Genomic DNA, 20021 nt, shown 5'->3' with positions numbered 1-20021 from the left:
GTTGCACTGCAACATTGTTCATAATAGCCTCAAGCCTGAGGCAGCCCAGTGTCCACTGGTGGGCAGACACATGTGATGTACCTATACAATGGAGGACTTTTGGGCCATAAAAAGGAGTGAAGGTCTGAGGCATGCTACCATGTGCATGATCCAAACACAAAAGGCCACATATTGAAAGACTGCATTTAAATAAAATCCCCGGAACAGGTAAGCATAATAAGTAGATCGTGGTTGCCAAGGTCTGGGAAGTAGCCAGTATGCGGGGAGCACAGGGGCAAATGAGGACCATTAATGGGTGCAGGGGTTTTCTGGGGTATGATGAAGATTGTTATAATGGTTGTACAGCCATGAACATACTGAAAAGGACACGCAGCTCAGTGTTTTGTGGCCTGTGCTGCAACCACCACAAACTGGGCAGCACTCCAGCCAGTGCAGGGTGGTGCAGAGATACAGGTCTCTCCCACAGCACGTTCACATCCTGGTTCTGCTGCTTATGAGCTGTTAAATCTCCCTGAGCCCGAGAGAAATGTGTGATACCGGTGGCCCAGCAAGTGTTTAATAAATGACTTCCATTGTTACCACAGATAAGGTGGTGAAATATAAAATATGTATTACAAACGTTTACACTTAATAAAAATATTTTCCATTCAGTAAGAATATGGTTCTAACATTATGAATGTTTAAACCAGACAACAACTGTATGAGTTGGTCATTTCTTGTTTTATAGATGATGAAGTTCAGTAATTTGTCTGAGATCACACAGCCAATACAAGATTTTACATGAAGCCCAAGCTCTTAATCCTTAGTATATATCATCAAAGTAATTTGCAGAACATAACTTCCAGGTGACCAAAGACATTATTTTCCCAAAATAATTTACTGCATTACTTAACGTACTTCTGCCAAGTATATGTGTTATATGAGAACATGTTTTTATCCTTAAGTTTGAGCAAAGATTCAGTCAGTGGGATACTCTCTCTGAAGGCAAAATTCCTTTATCTACCCAGAAACTTGTAATTCCTCCGAAGGGCAAAATATCACTCATAAAAGAACTTTAAACCCAACCCATTAGTCTGTTGCTTTCTGATCATGTTCCAATATAACCAATGGTACTATATTGCAAATACATCAACCAGTGTGAAAAGTGGCAATAAGACCTCCTGCGGATGCAAAGCGTTAGATCATATTGCTAATCATATAGACAGCATGAGCAGGAAACATTTGCATGAGAACAAAATAATAGATCTGCAGCCTCTGACATGGAGTCAGTAAGTGCGCTCATTTCCCTGGGTGAATGAGAAGGTAGCGCTGTCCAGTGGGGACACAAGCTTGCAAATGAATCACTTGGATCCTGAACATCTCACCAGATCTGTTGGCAGGTCAGGTACCTACATCTCTAAAGGGCTTACATACACACCAGTGATGCCCCTCAGGTTGCAGCACCTATATTTATTTTACAATTATTTGAATGGGAGTTCAGACTTGTGAAGGTTAATGGACTGTCTCATTTGGCAACAGTAATTCCCGCAGCCACAGGCCAGAGCCAGGGAAAGGAATGTCTGCATGAGCCTCCCGCTCTGCCCCTTGACCTCTGCATCATTTGGAGAAATCAGCCTCTGTAAAGGTCGCTCTCAGGCACTGTTTAGCTTTCCCATCTCCATGGTAACGTGCTCCTTGACCTCTCCAGAGAAGCAACTTCAGCAGTGGGAAGTTGGAAATATATTGGACACGTGAAATCCTGATCATGAAAAGCCAGGAAGACCAGACTGGCAATGAAAAGAAACACCTCAAGGGTGGTCACGTAGCAGGGAATTCTTTCTTCTGCCTAGTCCCTAAGTTGTTTGACATTCAAAGTAGTGAAAAATAATGTGCCAGTTTTACAGGTAGATGAGAATACACCAGGTTCTCAAGTATACGGTCATAGTACTTCTCAAAAAGAGCTGGAGGAGGGTGATCGGGTCTGTACAGCACTTCTCTGAGAGGGAGATTTCCAAGAAATTATAAGAGTTTGCTCAAGCTACTTAAAAACAAACAAACGAATACTCTGGCTCTAACTAGTAAGTGTCTTGCCCAACTGGGAGGAGAAATGAGATGCGGTAGGGTGCTGTTGTAGTTGGGAAGTAGCCTCCAATGGCCACATATTAATGGTTTGGTCACCAGCCTGTGGTGCCACTGGGAGGTGGTGGGACCTTTAAGAGGTGGGGCCTAATTGGAGTTCTTCACATAGCTGTGGGCCTACCCTCAAAGGGAGTATCAGGCCTGACTCCTTCCTCTGCTTCCTCCCTGTAGTGAGGTGAACAAGCCCCCACCATGTATGGGCTCCCCCCATGATGGACTGTGTTGCCCCAGGCCAAGCAACCATGGACTAAAACCTCTGAAACCATAAGCCAAAATAAACCTTTTCTCCTTTTAAGTTGACTGACTCATGTTTTTCTGTCATAGTAATGGAAAGCTGATAAACGGCTTTCAGGAAAATAACCAGGAACCTGAACATGAGAGAGGAACATGAGGAAAGCAGGGCTACCACTCTTAGCTTCCTTAGTGAGTAACAAGAACCTAGTATTTTTATAAAAAACACAGCCCTGGCCACAGACACAGAGTTAACATAAGAGGCCTGGTCTTCCAGCACAGTGATAATCTACCCCTTCCTCACAGAATAAGAAAACCAGGTTCTCAAATCAACACATTGTTCTTTTTAAACATAACTATATTACTTTCTTATATAAAATGTTAATAGGAATTCTGAATTTCCATTATATATTAATTTCTCATTGTGTCTTTTTTTTGTTGTTGTTGTTGTTATCGTTTGAAACAAGATCCAAATAAGATTCTCGGATCATACAAATTTGATACTATGTCTTTGTTTTATAGCCTGGCTAGGTTTTATTTTTAGTTGACAGTAACTATGAATAATAATGTGATGTTTTGATACAGGTTTACATTGTGGAATATTAAATCAAGCTAACAAACCCATCACCTCACAGGCTTATCCACCACATTTTTCTTGATCATCTATTTAGTAAGTGTTACTGATCAAAATTTAGATTGGTCCACGATACTTGTGACAAGCAAAAAATATATCTAAACAAAACAATAAAACTAGTGAAATGATCCCTGCAATTGAAGTTAAAAGACTAATATTCTGGCCAAAGCTTTTGTCTACACATAATGGCTTGGGGCCAGTCACATGCCTCCGTGTTTAGGTCTGAGGCGGAGCAGTACTGTTGGATTTTCACAGCTCACAGGGTTGAGAGAGATCACCAAGTTGGTGTGTGAGCGCTTTACCTTGACACATTGCACAAGCACAGAAATGACCTGGTGGAGTCTTCTAGAAATGTGGATTCTAATTTTATGTATCCTGGAAGGGGCCTGAGTTTCTACATTCCTAACAAATTATCAGACTCCACTGGAAGTAGACCAAAACACACTCACAAAAGGGCAAGAATCCTCAATAACACTCAAGAATCATCTGTAGAATGAAATGAAGTTTTAGAAATTCTTACCAGAACATTTTCCTCAGGGGAATTAATTTAAACAGGACTTACCAGAGATGGATTCATGAATTCTTCTAAATACACCCGACACAGTTTGCGATCCCAGTCATCTGTGATGTGGCCCCCATACATGATCTCACCAAAGAGGTAACGGAGGTCTTCCCACGGGACCTGGGGCAAAGCATGCAAATGTTCACTTCTGATCCCAAAGCACCTGCCTCCACAGGGCCGACCAGAGGACACCTGCCCCTCTAACAACATCCTGAAGCCCCTGTCGTCAGGGTCATTTAAAAGAAGAGCAGAAGGCAGGGCATAGTGGCACACATTTGTAATTCCAGAGACTTGGGAGACTGAGGCACCAGGATTGCAAGTCTGAGGCCAGCCTTAGAAACTTAGTGAGAACCTATCTCAAAATTAAAATATAAAAAGAGATCTGGGGATGTAGCTCAGTGGTAAAGCGTCCCTAGGTTCAAATACTGGTACCAAAATCAACAACAAAAAACCCCAAACCAAACAATAACATTAAAAGAGGTACAAGCAGCATCTAAGTCTGCAGAATTTGTTGGGAGAATTATTTTTATGTGTTCTAATATATTTGGTGAAAATTTACTAACACTGTACTTTTAATGCAGATTTTAAAGAAATGGAATCATTCCTAGGACATGTTACAGCAGGGAAAGTTTATATGTTCAAGATCTCATCCCCAAATCTTAAGATGTTGGTTCAGAGAGACTTTGAAGTGTTACCTGTTTTTATGACCTGATTTATATCAGTTTGTATGATCTGATTCAGGAAAAGAAAGAAATAGCTGGACAATTTGAATTTGGGGCGTATTTTGAATCACCTTCTGGAAGTCTCCACAAACCCATCTTGCCCCATGAGTTGACTTGAGGGCTCGGTTTATGGCCTCACTGACCAAATGATATAAAGGTTGTAACCAATGACTGTACCATTTTTATTCAAGAATCCACTGTATCTCGTCTTCATTTGGCTTAGCAGGGTTTGAAGCCTCTCTCTGCTCTCCTTTAGCTTCTTCCAGGTTTGCAAAACATGCCAGTTTGTGATGAAGCCTTCATAGACAGGAACCTTTATACCCTTGGGGCAGTCTATTGCCTCCCAACGGTTCAAGTAAAAACGTAATTATAGCCTTCGCTTGTTGCACAATGTGACAGAACAGTACAAGTGAAATTGCTTCGACTATTCCAGTGTACTCGCTACAAGTTTATTTGAATTTGAATATAAATGAACCTCAAATATGTCTTTCTTTTACCCTGACTTGATGTGAATGAGAAACAAGAGGCGAGGCTGCAGCACGCTCTCTACACCATGCACCAGGTACCTCTACATGGATGGACCTTCCATAGCTGAAGTAGAGTAAAAGAGACCCCTTGATTTGATTTCCCCTTCTGGTTACATTTAATTAATGCCTGTTCTGCATTGCAGCATCAGATATGGATCTTCATGAAAATTTTAATTAGCTAGAAGGTCTGTTCTTTTCAATAAGTGATTCTCTCTCGATTTTTGTCTTTCACACATACCTTCTTTTTGTAAATTTTTTTTTTTTTTAGTTGCAGATGGACACATTACTTGTATTTTGTTTGTTTTTATGTGGTGCTAAGGATCAAACTCAGTGCCTCTAATGTGCTAGGTAAGGGCTCTGCCATGCCACTGAGCCACAACCCCGGTCTAACACATACCTTCTTGAAAGGGGCATATGTGCACATATTAACTTATTTCCCAAAACTTGACAGCTTGCTTTGTGATGTATAGCAAATGACTTGGGTGCAGACGTTTGAGTCACACATGAGACTATGTTAAAAACCTGAAGCTGCATTCACCCTGGACCCCACTGGGAGAAGCAGCAGGACACAAGACAATTTAATTGGCCAAGCAGTGTTGCCAGACTGGGATGTGAGAGCTGGAGATAAATACCTATCAGCTCCTTTCTTGCTGCATTTCCACCTTCCATTGTATATAGGGCTCAGCTCAGATAGGACAGTATTCCTGGGCTCATCTTCATGGGACAGTTATGCAGGACTTGAACTTAAGTATCAAAGGTGCCACTTATCTTTTTGCTCAGAATGATTCTAATAATCAATTTTATATGTTTAACATTATAAACAAAACAGATCAACACAAGAAAATCATTCCATCAGCCAAAGCATGCTTTCAAGCATGCAGACTTAGCTTTTAGTTTCATAAATTAAAAAAAAAAGATAGGGAATATTGATTGTCACAAACTATATGAAAACCATTTATTTTGGAAACAACTTGCTCAAAATTTGTTCCTTGGGAGCACACACCCCTGCTGTGTACCCAGCAGATTTATGCTGATAGCAATCGAATCAACACTGAAGCTTGAGAAAACACTGATGATAAAAACCAAAAGAACATCAAAAAACCATGCTTCCCTAGACACGTGCATGGGTGACTTTAAAGGCCCTTTATAGAACGTGGCTGAGAGTCCAACACCTAGTTGATTCTGACAAATATATCCCAATTTTAACAGACTTAATGGAAAAAGTTCCCCACATGAGGATTAAACCAGGATCTCCTTCGGAACGAATGAGTCTTTTTGAAATCCAATCATGGGGTTTATAAGAGTTTACACAACTGTTCTTGATGAGGCATTCCCATTCCCATCTGTAAAACATGTTTTAGCTACAAAATAAAATCATTCATCTACCTTTAACTTCAAATCAAGGGGAACGTTACTGAGAAAGTCACAACAAGGTGGCATCCTTAATACATAATAATGACATATGCGGGAAATGCACCATTATTTATACATGTGACGCACTGTAAATTGCTTCCATCATCAGAACTAATTGTAGTGATTATTAATGCGGTGTTATGAACTGTCAGAATTGCTGTATGTAATTACATTTGTGCAAATGCTTCATTACCTGCCTAATGAATCCGGCATATATGCACATGTAAACCACTGTTTTTGTTAACATAATGAAGGACATTTTTTTTTTCCACTAAGCTGCTGATGTAGAACTGTTTTGACCTATCTTATCGAGTTCGACTGTCCACTGCTGGAAAACCGTTGGTGTGGTTTATTTTCGAACTTGGCATATGTAGTGTCAGCTATTTCAGTAATAGCTTCCAAGAAAGAAATCATGGTCCATTTTGATAATGCCTAAAGACTGACAGGTTCAGTATACTCCTTGGAAGGTACCATCCAACCACGAGTACTTACATTAGGATTTGCCTCCAAGTAGTTGTACAGGACATTGGCACAGATGGTGAGGTCTCCAGGGTTGAAAGGATAACTCCGGCTCCAGCCTTGGGGACCAAACCTCAGTCTTCCAGCAACACAGGCATGGAAGTAGCACAAAGAAAAGAGGATGCTTTTAAACTCCTGTTCCTTGGAGCACATCTCAAGTGTATCCTGTGAGAAAAGGGGGAAAAAAAAGCATGACTATCTATATGGTTTGCAAAGGTCTGAGTTTTCAATACTCTTGTGAAGGATTTGAGGGAGATATTCTACAGAGATATCTATAGTTCCAAGAGAGCACAAGAGGTGCTATTTGATATTTTTGTCTCTGTTGATTTAAAAGGAATCTTCTCATTTTGCTTGTTATTCTGAGTGCTTCTAAGTTCACTAGAAAATGAGGCAATTTATTTTAACCATGGTAAGACTGCTGGATGTCATTTTTTTTCCCTGTAAAATATTTCATGGTCTTAGAATCATCACCGGTAGAATGCTAGTTAACCATAGCTATCCATTGTTCTCACCCATACATTCCCTGGTTCCATAGTAATAAAGATCATCTAGACACATGGCCACCTGCTGGAAGACTGTTTCCCACCTCCTTTCAAACCAGAGGGACCAGATAATCAAGTTTTTGTCAACAGAACTTGAGCAGAACTGATGTACATAAATTCCATGTTGTTTGCTTAATAGGAAATGGCTCACCCTCGCTGTCACTCTTTTCCCTTTTCTGAAGGCTAGAAATGATGAGAGGATAGCCTTGAGTCAGGCATGGGAGGTAGATGATGGAGGAACAGTGTGTTTGAGAGAACAAACTGCTGTCTTGCTCGACTCATCACTGTGATATTCTCTTTGTTACAGTAGCTCAGCTTGACCTTAGCTAATACAACCACCATGACACACACTCTCCTTCCAATGAACTAGGAGTAAAATCTACTCTTCAGATGTGTGAATGACACAGGAAGGATTGGAAAACCTGTGCCTGTGGGAATGCCTTTGGACTAGATCTGCGGGATTTGTTTTTGAAAATGTAGAGGAAAAGTAGAATCCTAGCATGCTACACTGGTCTGGTTAGAGCCCCAACAGCTGTAAAACAAGAAGGCAGAAAACAGCTGTCCAGGATACAGTTTGAAGACGTACTTTACTCAGTTCTAGGTGGAAAACAACAAAAAGATGTTGAGATAACTCCTGCAGCTGGTATTAGGCAGGAGGGGACAATTAGGCCACAATCTATACATTACTGTCTAGGATGTCAAACTACAGCCAGTCAAAATTTCAGATGGAGCTGACAACATGGACATTTTTCAAAATATGTTTAGGATTTTTGAAAGGAGTTCAGTTCTGGTCTCCCAAGGGACTGCTGGTACTAAACCAAGTCTAGATTTTTTTTTCCCTGTGGGTCAGAACCAGAAGAGTGTTTACTTTCTTTCCATAAGGCTTTCAAGCTGAATCAGAGTTACCACCACATACAGTTCTAGAATTGGCCAGGCTACGTATAGTGCAGACCCAACAAAGTCACTAGGTCTCTCTAAGTCATCAGGTCATTTTTGGTAACTTATGGGATTTGGCAATGTATAATCATCGAAAATAACTTTTCTATAATTAAACATCAAATAAAAGGCAATCTTGTAAAAGAAGAAAAGAGAATCCAAATAATTGGAATTAACCTTGAAGGATATAAAAATATGTTCATGTGTAAGAAATTTCCAGGGGACCCACTATAAGTATCAAAATTTCACATCAGAATTATGATCTAGCAAGACATTTAACAGCCTCTTGAATTACAGATAGGTCACATAAGACCCCAAATACTATAATAATGAAGTATATCAACTCAATCTTTATTATTTCACATAACTTGGTTTTATCCTCAAAAGTATGTGTCAATGTCCATTTCCTTATGCTCTGATAACATAAATGCTGATGAACAAAATTATGAATCAGGTTTCTCTAAGAAAAAGTATGAGTCTACCTACCATTCTATATTTCAGGCCAGTTGTATTTTTATAAGTCAAATGATGAGCAAATTAATATCAGAAAATATACAAATAACATTGTGAACAGAGAACATGAATTTACACATACATGATAGTGCTATCTGGCCCGGAGCCTCTGGCTTCACATACATAATTTCCATTTATTTGTTTCTGCTTGCAAATTTCACAGAATTAGAAATCCATATTCTTAGTCTTAAAAAAATATGGTTATTTTAGTATGAAAAGAGCCCAAACAGTATTCCTTTCTGACATTTTCAAAAGGCAAATGCTAATACACTGAAAGAGATGGATGTTGGTAAGCATCCTACAAAAAAATGGTTCCTTATGTCTTTGTCACTTTAATGATCAGATTCACGTGTATCCTAGAATTCTCAAGGGAATAAAGCACAAATATTAAGTGCCTCCAACGTTAGGAGGTACATTCTAATTCGAGAGGATGAAAAATACAGATTTGATTTGATTTGAAAACTAAAGCATACAAAACAAAAACACCCAAACAGAACATTTACTTGCCTAGTCCCCTTGGGTGTTTTCCTTAGCTAAGAGGGTCATCTGGACAGCAAGAACAACTGGGACACATTTATTTAACCCACTTGAGTGACACAGCAGGTAGTATGCACCACTTTCTACTCATATCACACACTTTAATCATACTGGGCATGGCAGCAATAGATAATGCCCAAGGTGATTTGAAAACAGGAGTAAAACTGTTACAGAGACCACTATGCCTGCCTTAATGTTTTATTGCTGATTTTTAGCTAGGCATATGATTAGGTAAATTTGCTTTTCCCAGCCTCTTTTGTAGCTAGGTAATGCAATGTGATTACATTTGACCAGTAACATGAGGGGAGAAATCTTTGTCTGCCATAGTGCACTTAAAAAAGCCATATTGTAAATATTTAAATGTATAGTAGCTACCCCTTATTTGTAGTTTCACTTTCTGTACTTTCAATTATCTGTGGCCAACCACCATCCAAAAATATTAAATGGAAAATTCCAGAAACAGTTCAAAAGCTTTAAATAGTTTTCACAGCACTTTGCTATAGCTACTCTATTTTATTATTAGTTATTATTAAGAATCTATTACTATGATGGACTTACAAACTTTATCATAGGTATATATCACAGGAAAAAATAGAGTACATAAAGGACTTGTTGCTACTCTTGGTTTCAATTAATACTGTAGTCCCATGTCATCTGTTTTCCCCCACAGATGACATGAGACTACAGTATTAATTTGTAGGAACCATCTTTTTAAAAAATACAACAAACATGTTCCCTTGGTCGTCATCTTTGTTTCTTCTCTTGCCCTTCTCTTGATCACATGGACATGGGAATGGCAATACTCTCAGCCACCTGGGACATGATGTGTGCATCCTAAATATAGTGCAATGGTAAGCTGTAAAAAATGTGGTTACTGACAATCTTCCGGTGACACATGTGAGTTCTGAAGGGCCTGCACCCAGAACTCTCACATAGCAGAAATATTTTTAAACCCATTTAAGCCATTGTTGTTTTGTAAGAACTTCATTTAAAAGTAGCCAACTTGAAATCTGGACTGATAAAGAGTGCTGGGAGCTTATTCATAGATAGCCATGGAGGACAAGGCCGATACCCTTGAATGACATTTTAAAAACTGCATTTTACTTTTAAACATAATGACAAATGGACATTCACTAAAGATTCTTCCTTAGACTTTTTTTTTTTTAATTTTGGATAAAATAGGTTTGAGAAGTTTAGTGGATCACGTGGATGATCTTTCCTTTTGCTATATATGGTCAAATTTAGCCTTAACATTTAAGAGTATTCTTTTTGGGCTACAGATGTAGCTCACTGATTGAACACTGGCCAAGGGTTAGATACCCAGAAGCAAAGACAAACAAACAACAAAAAAAAGAGTATTCCTCCCACTAGAAAAAAAAAAAATAAGTTCTCCTTAAAGTTCTTAAAAGTCTTTCTGACTTTCTAAATGGCAGTCAGAAGAACGGCTACTTTCAAGAATAGACTAGAACAGGTGTTCTTAACTGGAGAATTCATGCATAGGTTTTGGGGCAATCTTCTATCATTATATACAACATATTTTTGAATATGCATTTTTCTAGAGAGAGTATCTAAAGTATTATCAAATTCTCAAAGGGGATCCTCACCCCCCAAAACAAACAAACAAACAAACAAGCAAATAAATAAATAAGAAGCTGAAGGATAATTGGGCAAAAGCATATTTGTTCAAGAAATGCCCGCTTTCATGTTTAAGACAGTTCTTTTAGGGGAATGGATAGATTGTAAATATATTGAGTTCCTCTCTTTTACACTTATTTTAGGGAAGAACTTGAAAGTGTCATAACTGATTAGAAATTATAAATTAAGAGATGATAAAAAGACAAATATGTGTCTGCCATTGTGCAGTTAAAAAGCCATATTGCAAATATTTAAAAGATTCAACAAGATTTTTAAGTGCCTATTGCTTACACAGTCTTCTGTATATCTAGCCTATAAATTACACAATTATTTAAGTAATTAGCCATGTTTTTCAACACTGTATTCTTAAAGTGGCCTATTGTAATTTTCTCATAAAGTTGGTTTAGGTATTGGTCCAAAAAGTACTGGAGAACAAGTTAAATGTGTTGGGGGGCTTCAAGGAAAATGATAACGTTTCTAATGGGGGCCAAATCATGTCTATTTCTTCTTCACAACTTATTCTATTCTTAATAAGACTGCTATTTACCTAGGATTTCCAAAAATAAAAAAAGAAGGAGAGCTAGGAATGCAAAGAAATAGAAACAAAGGAAAATGAAAGACTTGGTCTTGATACAGATAGATACAATAATTTGAGTATCGGGAGTAATGGTAATTGGGCAATCATTCATGTATACACATATTAATTTGTTTTATTTTGAAAGGAGATTAAAATATAAATAAGAAGCTATCATGACTATAATCTGAAAAAAAAGAGACTTTGAATTTAGTAATATAAACGAGATCTGAGGGTTGGGATTGTAGCTCAGTGGTAGAGTGCTTGCCTAGCATGTGTGAGGCTCTGGGTTTGATCCTCAGCACCACATAAAAATAAATAAATAAAATAAAGGTATTGCATTCATCTACAACTAAAAAAAAGAAAAACCAGATCTGAAACATCATACTGAAACTTTTTTCTTGTCATCACAGTCATCCACATCCATAAGAATACTGTATTTCACCATAGAACTGTTACTGCGTTAACATATATTCATGAGAATTGTGTGCATCCTAATCCTGTGCCAAAGACAGTTTAGTAATAAATGATTCTTAAGTACTACTGGCACAATTAAAAAGAAAAACTTCACATGATGGTTTCACCCCACTTCTTGCAAAATAATTTGGCATAAAATTTGTGACAACTAGGCAGTGAAATGTGGTAAAAAATCTTTTCCTTTTTCTGTGGTAAGAGATACTAGTTTGAGAAAGTTCCTCAAGCATTATTGAGTTTGTATATCTTATACATGTGGCTATAGTTTTCTTAGTTTTAGTGGGAACATTAAATATATTTCTGAGTTGTCAGACTAGGGCAGTTCTTTTAAGAAACTAAGACACAGACACACACACACACACACACACATTCATACACACCTCCCCTCAGAGATGTTAACACCAATCCTCTGAGACACATGAGTTGAAGATGGTCTCCAGAGCCTTGTGAGAACTCTGATTTTACTGTCAGCTCAGGTTGCTTCTGCTTTCTTACCGGATCAAAGTTGTACAGAGCAGCATGCAAATTGGCTAGCATTCCTGTGGGAGGCTCGTTGGTGATCTTAATGGAATTTTCCAGAAGTCCTTGAGGGATGATGTGCTCATCGGGTGTACGGGCAGACTCAGCACTCATGAACACCCTGTAATCTTCATGGCTTCCATGGCTATATCTTTCAAGAAGTTTCTCCAAGGTTCCTAACCATTTTGCTACCAAATGGACATTCTGAAAGACAGTATGGCTTATGATTCCTATAAAATTTTAGCAAATTACTTGAATTCTAGTATTAGAACATTTTCTAACATATATACACACAAGCATATATGTGTGTGGGTTTAAAACTCAGAACAATGACCTACATTTTCTTTTTTTATGTCAGAAAAGTGGGGGGGAAAGGTAAAACAGTTGAATATATTAAATGTTTCACTGAATTTGTCATTGTTAACCAGAATGTCCTCCTAAACATGTACCTACTTCAAATATTTATTGTTAAGAATGAATGTGTGTATTTGTAACATGACATTGTTCTTAAATTAAAGAGCTGTCAAAAGCTGCACACACAAAACCACAAACACTACCATCATCATCACAATTATCTTGTGATTCACAAATGTGCTTTCAACACTAAACACTCATGGGTGGAGACTGATCATTGGTTCTGGGGGAGAGGTCTGAAGGCTGTATCTGGTATGCCCTCCAGTTTTGGAGATGTTTTGAAACAGTGACTAAAACATCACACCCAGGGACACATAACTATTTCCAACAAGAAAAATGCTTAAGATTATAATATGTACAGAAATAGAGAGGGCAAAGACAAACAAGGAAGGGAATAGTAATGTAGGCATTCTTTGAAATTTTTGTTGTAGGAAGACCTATGCCAATTCAGTTGTTCACATCATTAGGCTTTTATTCCCATAGCAAATACTGAACATTGCCAGGAGTCCTGGGCTGAACTATGTCCCTTCCAAAACTCAGGTGTGAAAGCAGTAACTTCCAGTACTTCACAATGCAATTAGTATTCAGAGATGGAGTCTTTCTAAGAGGTAATTAAGACTAAATAAAGTCATATGTCCCCATATGACATATGATAAAGACACAGGCAAGTTTGACCATCTATAAGTCAGAGAGGGAGGTGTCAGAGGAAACCAGACCTGTTGTTACCTTGATCTCATACTTCCAGCCTCCAAAACTGCAAGAAATTAAATTTCTGTGGATTAAGTCATGCAGTCTATGACACTTTGACTTGGCAGCCCTGGAAATGAATCCAGTAAAGACCCAAGTTTCCTCTCCTACATGCTTGCTATGGGGTTCTAACAAGAGTTCTTCTCATACCTAAGTATACCAATCAGGAAAGTGAGTAACAAAACCCGTTTTCTAAGTTCAATTATGTCCTGTCATTTAGACAATAGCTACCTCTTGAGTAGCTGGGACTCCAGGCACATACCACCACACACACCTGGCTCTAATCATAGGCTCTTTTGAGGATGACTGTACCCCTTCTACTCTTCTCTCCAGTACTGAGCTCTTGGGTGCATGAGAACTCTTAATAGATTCTTTCTTTTGGGGAAGATTTCAGTATTTTTGAAGTAGATGAGCAATAACTGCTGTCTCTGGGGGAAAAAAACAGACCTCCACTTTAGCACATCTGATTCTGAGCCTCAGGAGGGGAAGCACCACCATCCCAAGTCCCTGTATGAAGCTCTCTATCAAGGTCATCTGAGCAGTGGGTATTATTAATCCAGAGGATATATTCCTACAGATGAAAGCCTGCTTGGACTCTGGGCAGCTTCATTGTGAACCCAGTTTTATTTCAAGCAAAATACAACATGTGTCAACATACTGGATGGTAGAGGTTCTATGGGAAACAATACCTACTGCGGAGCCTTACTGTAACGATTGGAGATAAGGTATCCTGTGATCATCTACTCAAGGTAATCTTCGGGCTCATTGTGTCTCAAACCAAACGGCCGCTGCCAGACCTGCTGACAGCTAGAGGGGCTTGCCTGAGGAGTCATCACAGCTCCCAGGGGCCCCTGGAGCTGGCCTGTGCTCCATGGCTCCTGTTAGAATCCCTGGCTAAGAAAACCACCTAGAAGATTCTACCATTTAGTAGAATCACATACCTGTGTAATGTCAACCCTAGAAGGGAGGAATGAATGGTCTAATCTCCTTAATTTACAAACCAAGAGAAAGCTACCCAAGTGCTTAGGGGCAGTGAGAGTTGTATAAAAGTGCGTGCGTGTGTGTGTGTGTGTGTGTGTGTGTACACACACTGGACTCTGTCAACGTTAAAGCAACATGCAACTTCTGCTACTACCATAGCAATAGTGTGGCAATCTCTAGGAACCTGTTTGTCCTCAAGTGCTACAGTAGTGTTGCAGACATCTACAAGTCAGGAGACAAATGGGATTCTTCCTAATATTTAAAAATTTTAAAGCACTAGGCAGGCTCTCCAAGGAAGAGAGCCATCCCTCTCCGCAGAGTCCCTAATTCCCATAGAGGTATCATGAATGTGAGTATGCCACCTGGATCCTTGAATCCCTGCGTGTTATGATGAGAAACCCTTTCCCCCTGTCTGGGCAGAACGGCTCTGCAGTATCCTGTGTTCATGCTCAGTGTTTTCCTGGAAATATATATATTATTTTTTGGTGGGGGGCAAGGACCAAGGATTGAATTCAGGGGCACTCGACCACTGAGTCACAACCCCAGCCTTATTTTGTATTTTATTTAGGTACAGGGTCTCACTGAGTTGTTTAGCACCTCACTTTTGCTGAGGCTGGCTTTGAACTCAGCCTCTCAAGCCCCTGGGATTATAGTCATGTGCCACTGTGCCCAGCCACTTTCTAGGAAGACTTAATACTCACTTGGAGCATGACCCAGTGTCCTCCCCTGGAAGCTTTCTCCAGTGCCATTTCAGCCACGGTCTCTTGACCTTGTCCTAAAGACACATTGTGGAATTTTCCCGAGTCAATTGTAAACCCAAGTCTTTTGCCTGTGGGGGAATACAACATGGCGAGAGAGGAAATGTCAGTGGAGAAGAGGTGAGGAGAGTCTGAATTTAGTGATCTAATGTACATGGGTGATCACTGCTGCCATCTTCCAGGTCACTTTCCTGGAGGATCTGAACTAGATCTCTGTGGTTTCCACAAGTGGCTTTGTGAGCTCTCCACAGTTGCCTTCCCGCAAGCATTAGAAAAGCCTGTGGAAGTCAGTTCCTTTGGTTTTATGATAATAAAGCTTTTGACATTTTGATAGATGGCAGCATTGTTAGGGAGCTTTCTAAACTCCTGCAGGAGTAGCAAAGCATTTCCTTCATAAAAAGGAGCAACATGTGGTAGATATCACATTTTTTTTTTGAAGGATCGGTTCATTGGGTAAATGCACAAGCTCTCACCTTGTGAGGCCGCATTTAAATTGAGCACAGTCAGGTCACAGCTACATTAACCTGGTATTCCTGGTGTAGACCGTGGGGAATAGTAATCCACAACACAAAGCGCCAGTGCCTTGCACAATCAAATAGACTTGCTCTAATGACCATTATTTAGTTACAGGGGGCACAAGATTATATGAGCATGGAGAAAATTGCCCTCTGGCCCTCATCTACTCAAAAGGTGGGAAACAGTACAAAAGAAACTTGCATGATGCCAACCAGATGAATGTTCCGTTTGAACATTTCTTCAGACTGCAGTGTTATTAGTCTTACATTTTCCATACACCCAATCTCCAACAAATGAAAAAAAAAAAAAAAGACAACTGTGAACAGAAAGGAAGGGCATGTGGGCAGCAGGTAAAAGATAGGGAGGAAGGGCAGGCCAGTAAGCCCCCTGGCCACTCACCAAGCACCTCAAGGTCTTTAAGGGCATCCACCCCTGGAGACAGGATGAAGAATACTGGCGTGGCTGGGCTGCTTTCTTCAAACGCTTTTCCTAAATCCAATCTGGTCCTCTCCACATACTTTGCACCCATTTTTTCCTCCACAAAATTTCTATTAAAAAAAGAATATGCTAAAAACATATGGTAATTGATTTCAATCTTGAAAAGCATCTCCACTTGGATCAGCCTAAATCATAAGCACAGGAAAAGAAGCAAGCCACACGTATTATGTGGGGTGGCTTTTTAGAATGACAATATGAATCCAACTAGATTTATGCAGGAGGTGTATCCATGAAACCCCTCTGTACTTATGAAACTCGGAAAAGCAGAGGCCTGCATTCTATTTGGGGGGCTTCTGAGATACGCCCCCCCAGTACCATCACCTGCCTGCATATGGTTTTGTATCCCCCAAATCCCCTGCCAGATTCCCCGATTACTTATTAACAGTTCATTAGATTTGCCACAGTGCAATTTTCCAGCCTGCTGGGCTTCTCATGAATATACAAATGCTTTTTGGGGTGTTTCTAACACAGGGAAGCTCAATTAAGCAGAGATTATTTTCCAGCAGCATCAGATTTAGCAGAAAGTAAGTACTACTAAGCAGAATTAACTTGTAAAGTAGGGATCGGCAGAGGTTTCTGCAAAGGGAAAATTGGCTGAACTAGACAAAGCAAAGGAAAATACCTGAGGCACATGAACACTACTGAAGAAAGAGGAGCACAACAGGGGAGGAAGTCAAGAACTCTTAGGTTGGTGAATTCAAATTAGAATAAGACTTGTGTGAATTAAGCAGCATATTACCATTTAGAAGCCAAAAGGGCAAAGAAAAAGGACACTGGAATAAAGATGTAGACAGGGTTTCTGCTTTTAAATTGCATTGGTTGTAAAGTTATAGGATTCTGAGTTGCTCCATAAAAGATCTTTTTTTTTTTTTGGGTCTAACATGCTAAATCTTCAGAGCCAAAATGCTACCACTGAATAAAGATGATGGAAATTGTTCTTGGATAAAGCATGTTCCCGGCCTTTGAACTCTGCTGACACCCATCTCTCTTCCAAGAATATTTCCATCAGATTCCCCATCTCCCCTTCTGATTTCAAAATTGAGCTTTTCAGGAAGGATATATGCTGGTTCTGCCAATAGACTAGCACACTGTTGGGTGTTTTGTGAATTTTAACAATAGCACTGATTGAAACATCAAAATCTCAGCAGAATCACACCACATCAAAATGGACAGTTGACACTTCCACCAATCCCCCCTAACCCCTAGGACCAAGTTTCCTCCATGTTAACTTGCATTTCCAGAAGTGCCAGCTGCCCTACCTGAGAGCGTATGTCATCCTGTCGGGGCGCACTGCTCTTAAAATTATCAGTTTCTGTATCCAACTTTTCTTCTTCCATTCTTGTGGTAACTTTTCTTTTTCTGGACACTCAGATTCAACCCACTTTCTCCACTGCTTGGAAGATCCTTCCACATCTCTGTCTATGCCTCGAAATTCTTCCATAAGGGCAAGTGCCTGGAGTACAAAAGGAAACGGATGGGAACAGCAGCTTCCAGCCTGAGAGACTTGAGGGTGATCTACTCCCCTCTCAGCACTTCATGCTGGACAGTCTTCATTCTCCCCTCCAGATCTACTCTCCCTTTTCCTAAGGGTGATCTCTAAGGATAATGTCAGCCAAGTTCCCCACTCCTTTTGCTGGGTTTGGCCAAAGGTAAGTACTTGCAGCAGATTGGGGGCTGGAGAGAGAGGGGCAGGGTTTTTCTTTGCCGGCTCTTTCCCGCTGGGATGTCTTTGACAATGACAATATTAGCTCTCTCCCATAACTTCATTTCTCAGGTGTTCCAAGAGCTCCTTTCTCTCTTACTTTCTTCCCCATACCTGGTTCACTCTTCTCCATCCCTGGTTCATTCTTGCCCTCAATATAAAAATATATTCTTTGATAAACTCTATCACCCATTTGAATGTGCTATTTTCTGCAGAGACCACATTTCAACAATAAAAAATAAGAATTAAAAAAACAAGGGATATAGTTCAGTGGTAGCACACCCTGGGTTCAATTCTCAGTTCCACAAACAAGAAAGATAAAACAGAAAACAAAATACTAGGTTTTTTTTTTTTTTCTTTTCTTTTTTTGTGGGGTGGGGAGTTGGTGTCCTAGGGATTGAACCTAGGGATGCTTTACCACCGAGCCACATCCTCAGTGCTTTTTATATCTTATTTGAAGACAGGGTCTCACTAAGTTGTCAAGGGTCCTGCTAACTTGCTGTAGATGCCCTTCAACTTGTGATCCTCCTGCCCCAGACTCCCATGTGGCTGGGATTATAGGTGTATGCTACTGTGCTAGCCAAAACTAGTTTTTAAAAATAAAATCTTAATGTAATATAAAAAAATAAGGCATAACATTTTTAAAAAATTGTTTTTAGTTGTCAATGGACCTTTTTTTTTTTATTTATTGATAGGTGGTGCTGAGAATTGAACCGTGCCTCATACATGCTAGGCAAGCACTCTGCCACTGAGCCACGACCCCAGACATAACATTTTTAAAAGTATTTTTAGTTGTAGATGGACACAGTACCTTTATTTTATTTATTTATTTATATGTGGTGCTGAGAATTGAACCCAGTGCATCACACATGCTAGACAAGTGCTCTACTAGTGAGCAACAGCCCTAGGCTCATAACAGTTATTTTCAATGCATGGAAATATTTTTTCCTTTGAAAAAAAATGGGACAAAGTTTAATATAGGTCAAACAGCTTTAAGGAACTCTAGAGCCTGGGAGAATGAATTCTTAAAAACAGGATCTTCTGTTGGCACGGTGGCGCATGCCTGTAATCCCAGCAGCTCCGGAGACTGAGACAAGAGGATCATGAGTTCAAAGCCAGCCTCAGCAAAAGTTGGGCACTAAATAAGTCAGTGAGACTCTGTTTCTAAATAAAATACAAAATAGGGCTGGGGATGTGGCTCAGTGGTCAAGTGCCCCTGAGTTCAATCCCCAGTACCCCGCTGCCAAAAAAAAAAAAAGGAAAGTAAGGCTCTTCTGACAGAAAAATGGAATAAGGATTGATAATTGGGGTTGTAGAAGGACATTCACTTTTTTCTTTATGATATTATTTTGCTTTAACATTTTACAATGAGAATAAACTCCTGTTTTGTTGTGCAATTTAAAAAGTTTAGGAAAAGCAAAAAAATATAATTTAACAAAATGAAATGCAGAAAATAGATTTAAGTTGAAAAAACCCACATTTATAGAACTTGACTTTTATCAAAGGTTCTGACTATACATAATTTTTCTACCCACACATAGGTCAAAAACTCTTTTACTTCCCAGTAAGAAATTAACCAATTTAATAATATGAATATAACAAAAGATCACATTATATAGCATGTTTTTTACAAATAAAATAGTGTCTAATATATCACCTGTAGCTTTAAAACTATATTTCTCCTTTTGTGAGAGCTAATACTTGAAGTCATATTTAGAAATTGAGAAACCAACTTGTCAAATGTACCTTAATAGCACTCCATGACTGAGTCGTTAGAAAGTCGAGGGGACTTAGGTAGGTGTGCTCAACTGGAAAGCGGAGCAGAAAATCCAGTTCAAGGGGGTCGACCTCTTTCTTTCTCAACAAAATCTTGAATACACAAAATTGAAAACGATCATGAGGTTTACATGGAAATCACAACCCAGGAAGCAGTCACCAGGGAAGATAGG

General features: G+C 39.4%; 1 protein-coding gene across 2 annotated transcripts in view; it reads right to left on the bottom strand.

Annotated features, from left to right (window-relative positions):
- Dnah11 (dynein axonemal heavy chain 11) overlaps window positions 1–20021 on the bottom strand; it is a 305466-nt gene that overhangs the window by 10401 nt on the left and 275044 nt on the right. For both annotated transcript variants that reach the window (XM_026408127.2, XM_026408145.2), the window contains exons 70-76: window positions 19819–19941; window positions 17630–17823; window positions 16272–16420; window positions 15300–15427; window positions 12433–12660; window positions 6700–6891; window positions 3546–3665 (exon numbers count right to left, since the gene is read on the bottom strand). In XM_026408127.2, the coding sequence (XP_026263912.2) occupies window positions 3546–3665; window positions 6700–6891; window positions 12433–12660; window positions 15300–15427; window positions 16272–16420; window positions 17630–17823; window positions 19819–19941 (1134 nt within the window). The remainder of the gene's footprint in view (window positions 1–3545; window positions 3666–6699; window positions 6892–12432; window positions 12661–15299; window positions 15428–16271; window positions 16421–17629; window positions 17824–19818; window positions 19942–20021) is intronic.

Source organism: Urocitellus parryii, chromosome 3 (genome assembly GCF_045843805.1).
Source record: "Urocitellus parryii isolate mUroPar1 chromosome 3, mUroPar1.hap1, whole genome shotgun sequence".
In the NCBI taxonomy this organism is placed as follows: domain Eukaryota; kingdom Metazoa; phylum Chordata; class Mammalia; order Rodentia; family Sciuridae; genus Urocitellus; species Urocitellus parryii.
The sequence above is the reverse complement of the archived record's forward strand: the minus strand, read 5'-3'. Positions and strand labels throughout refer to the sequence as shown.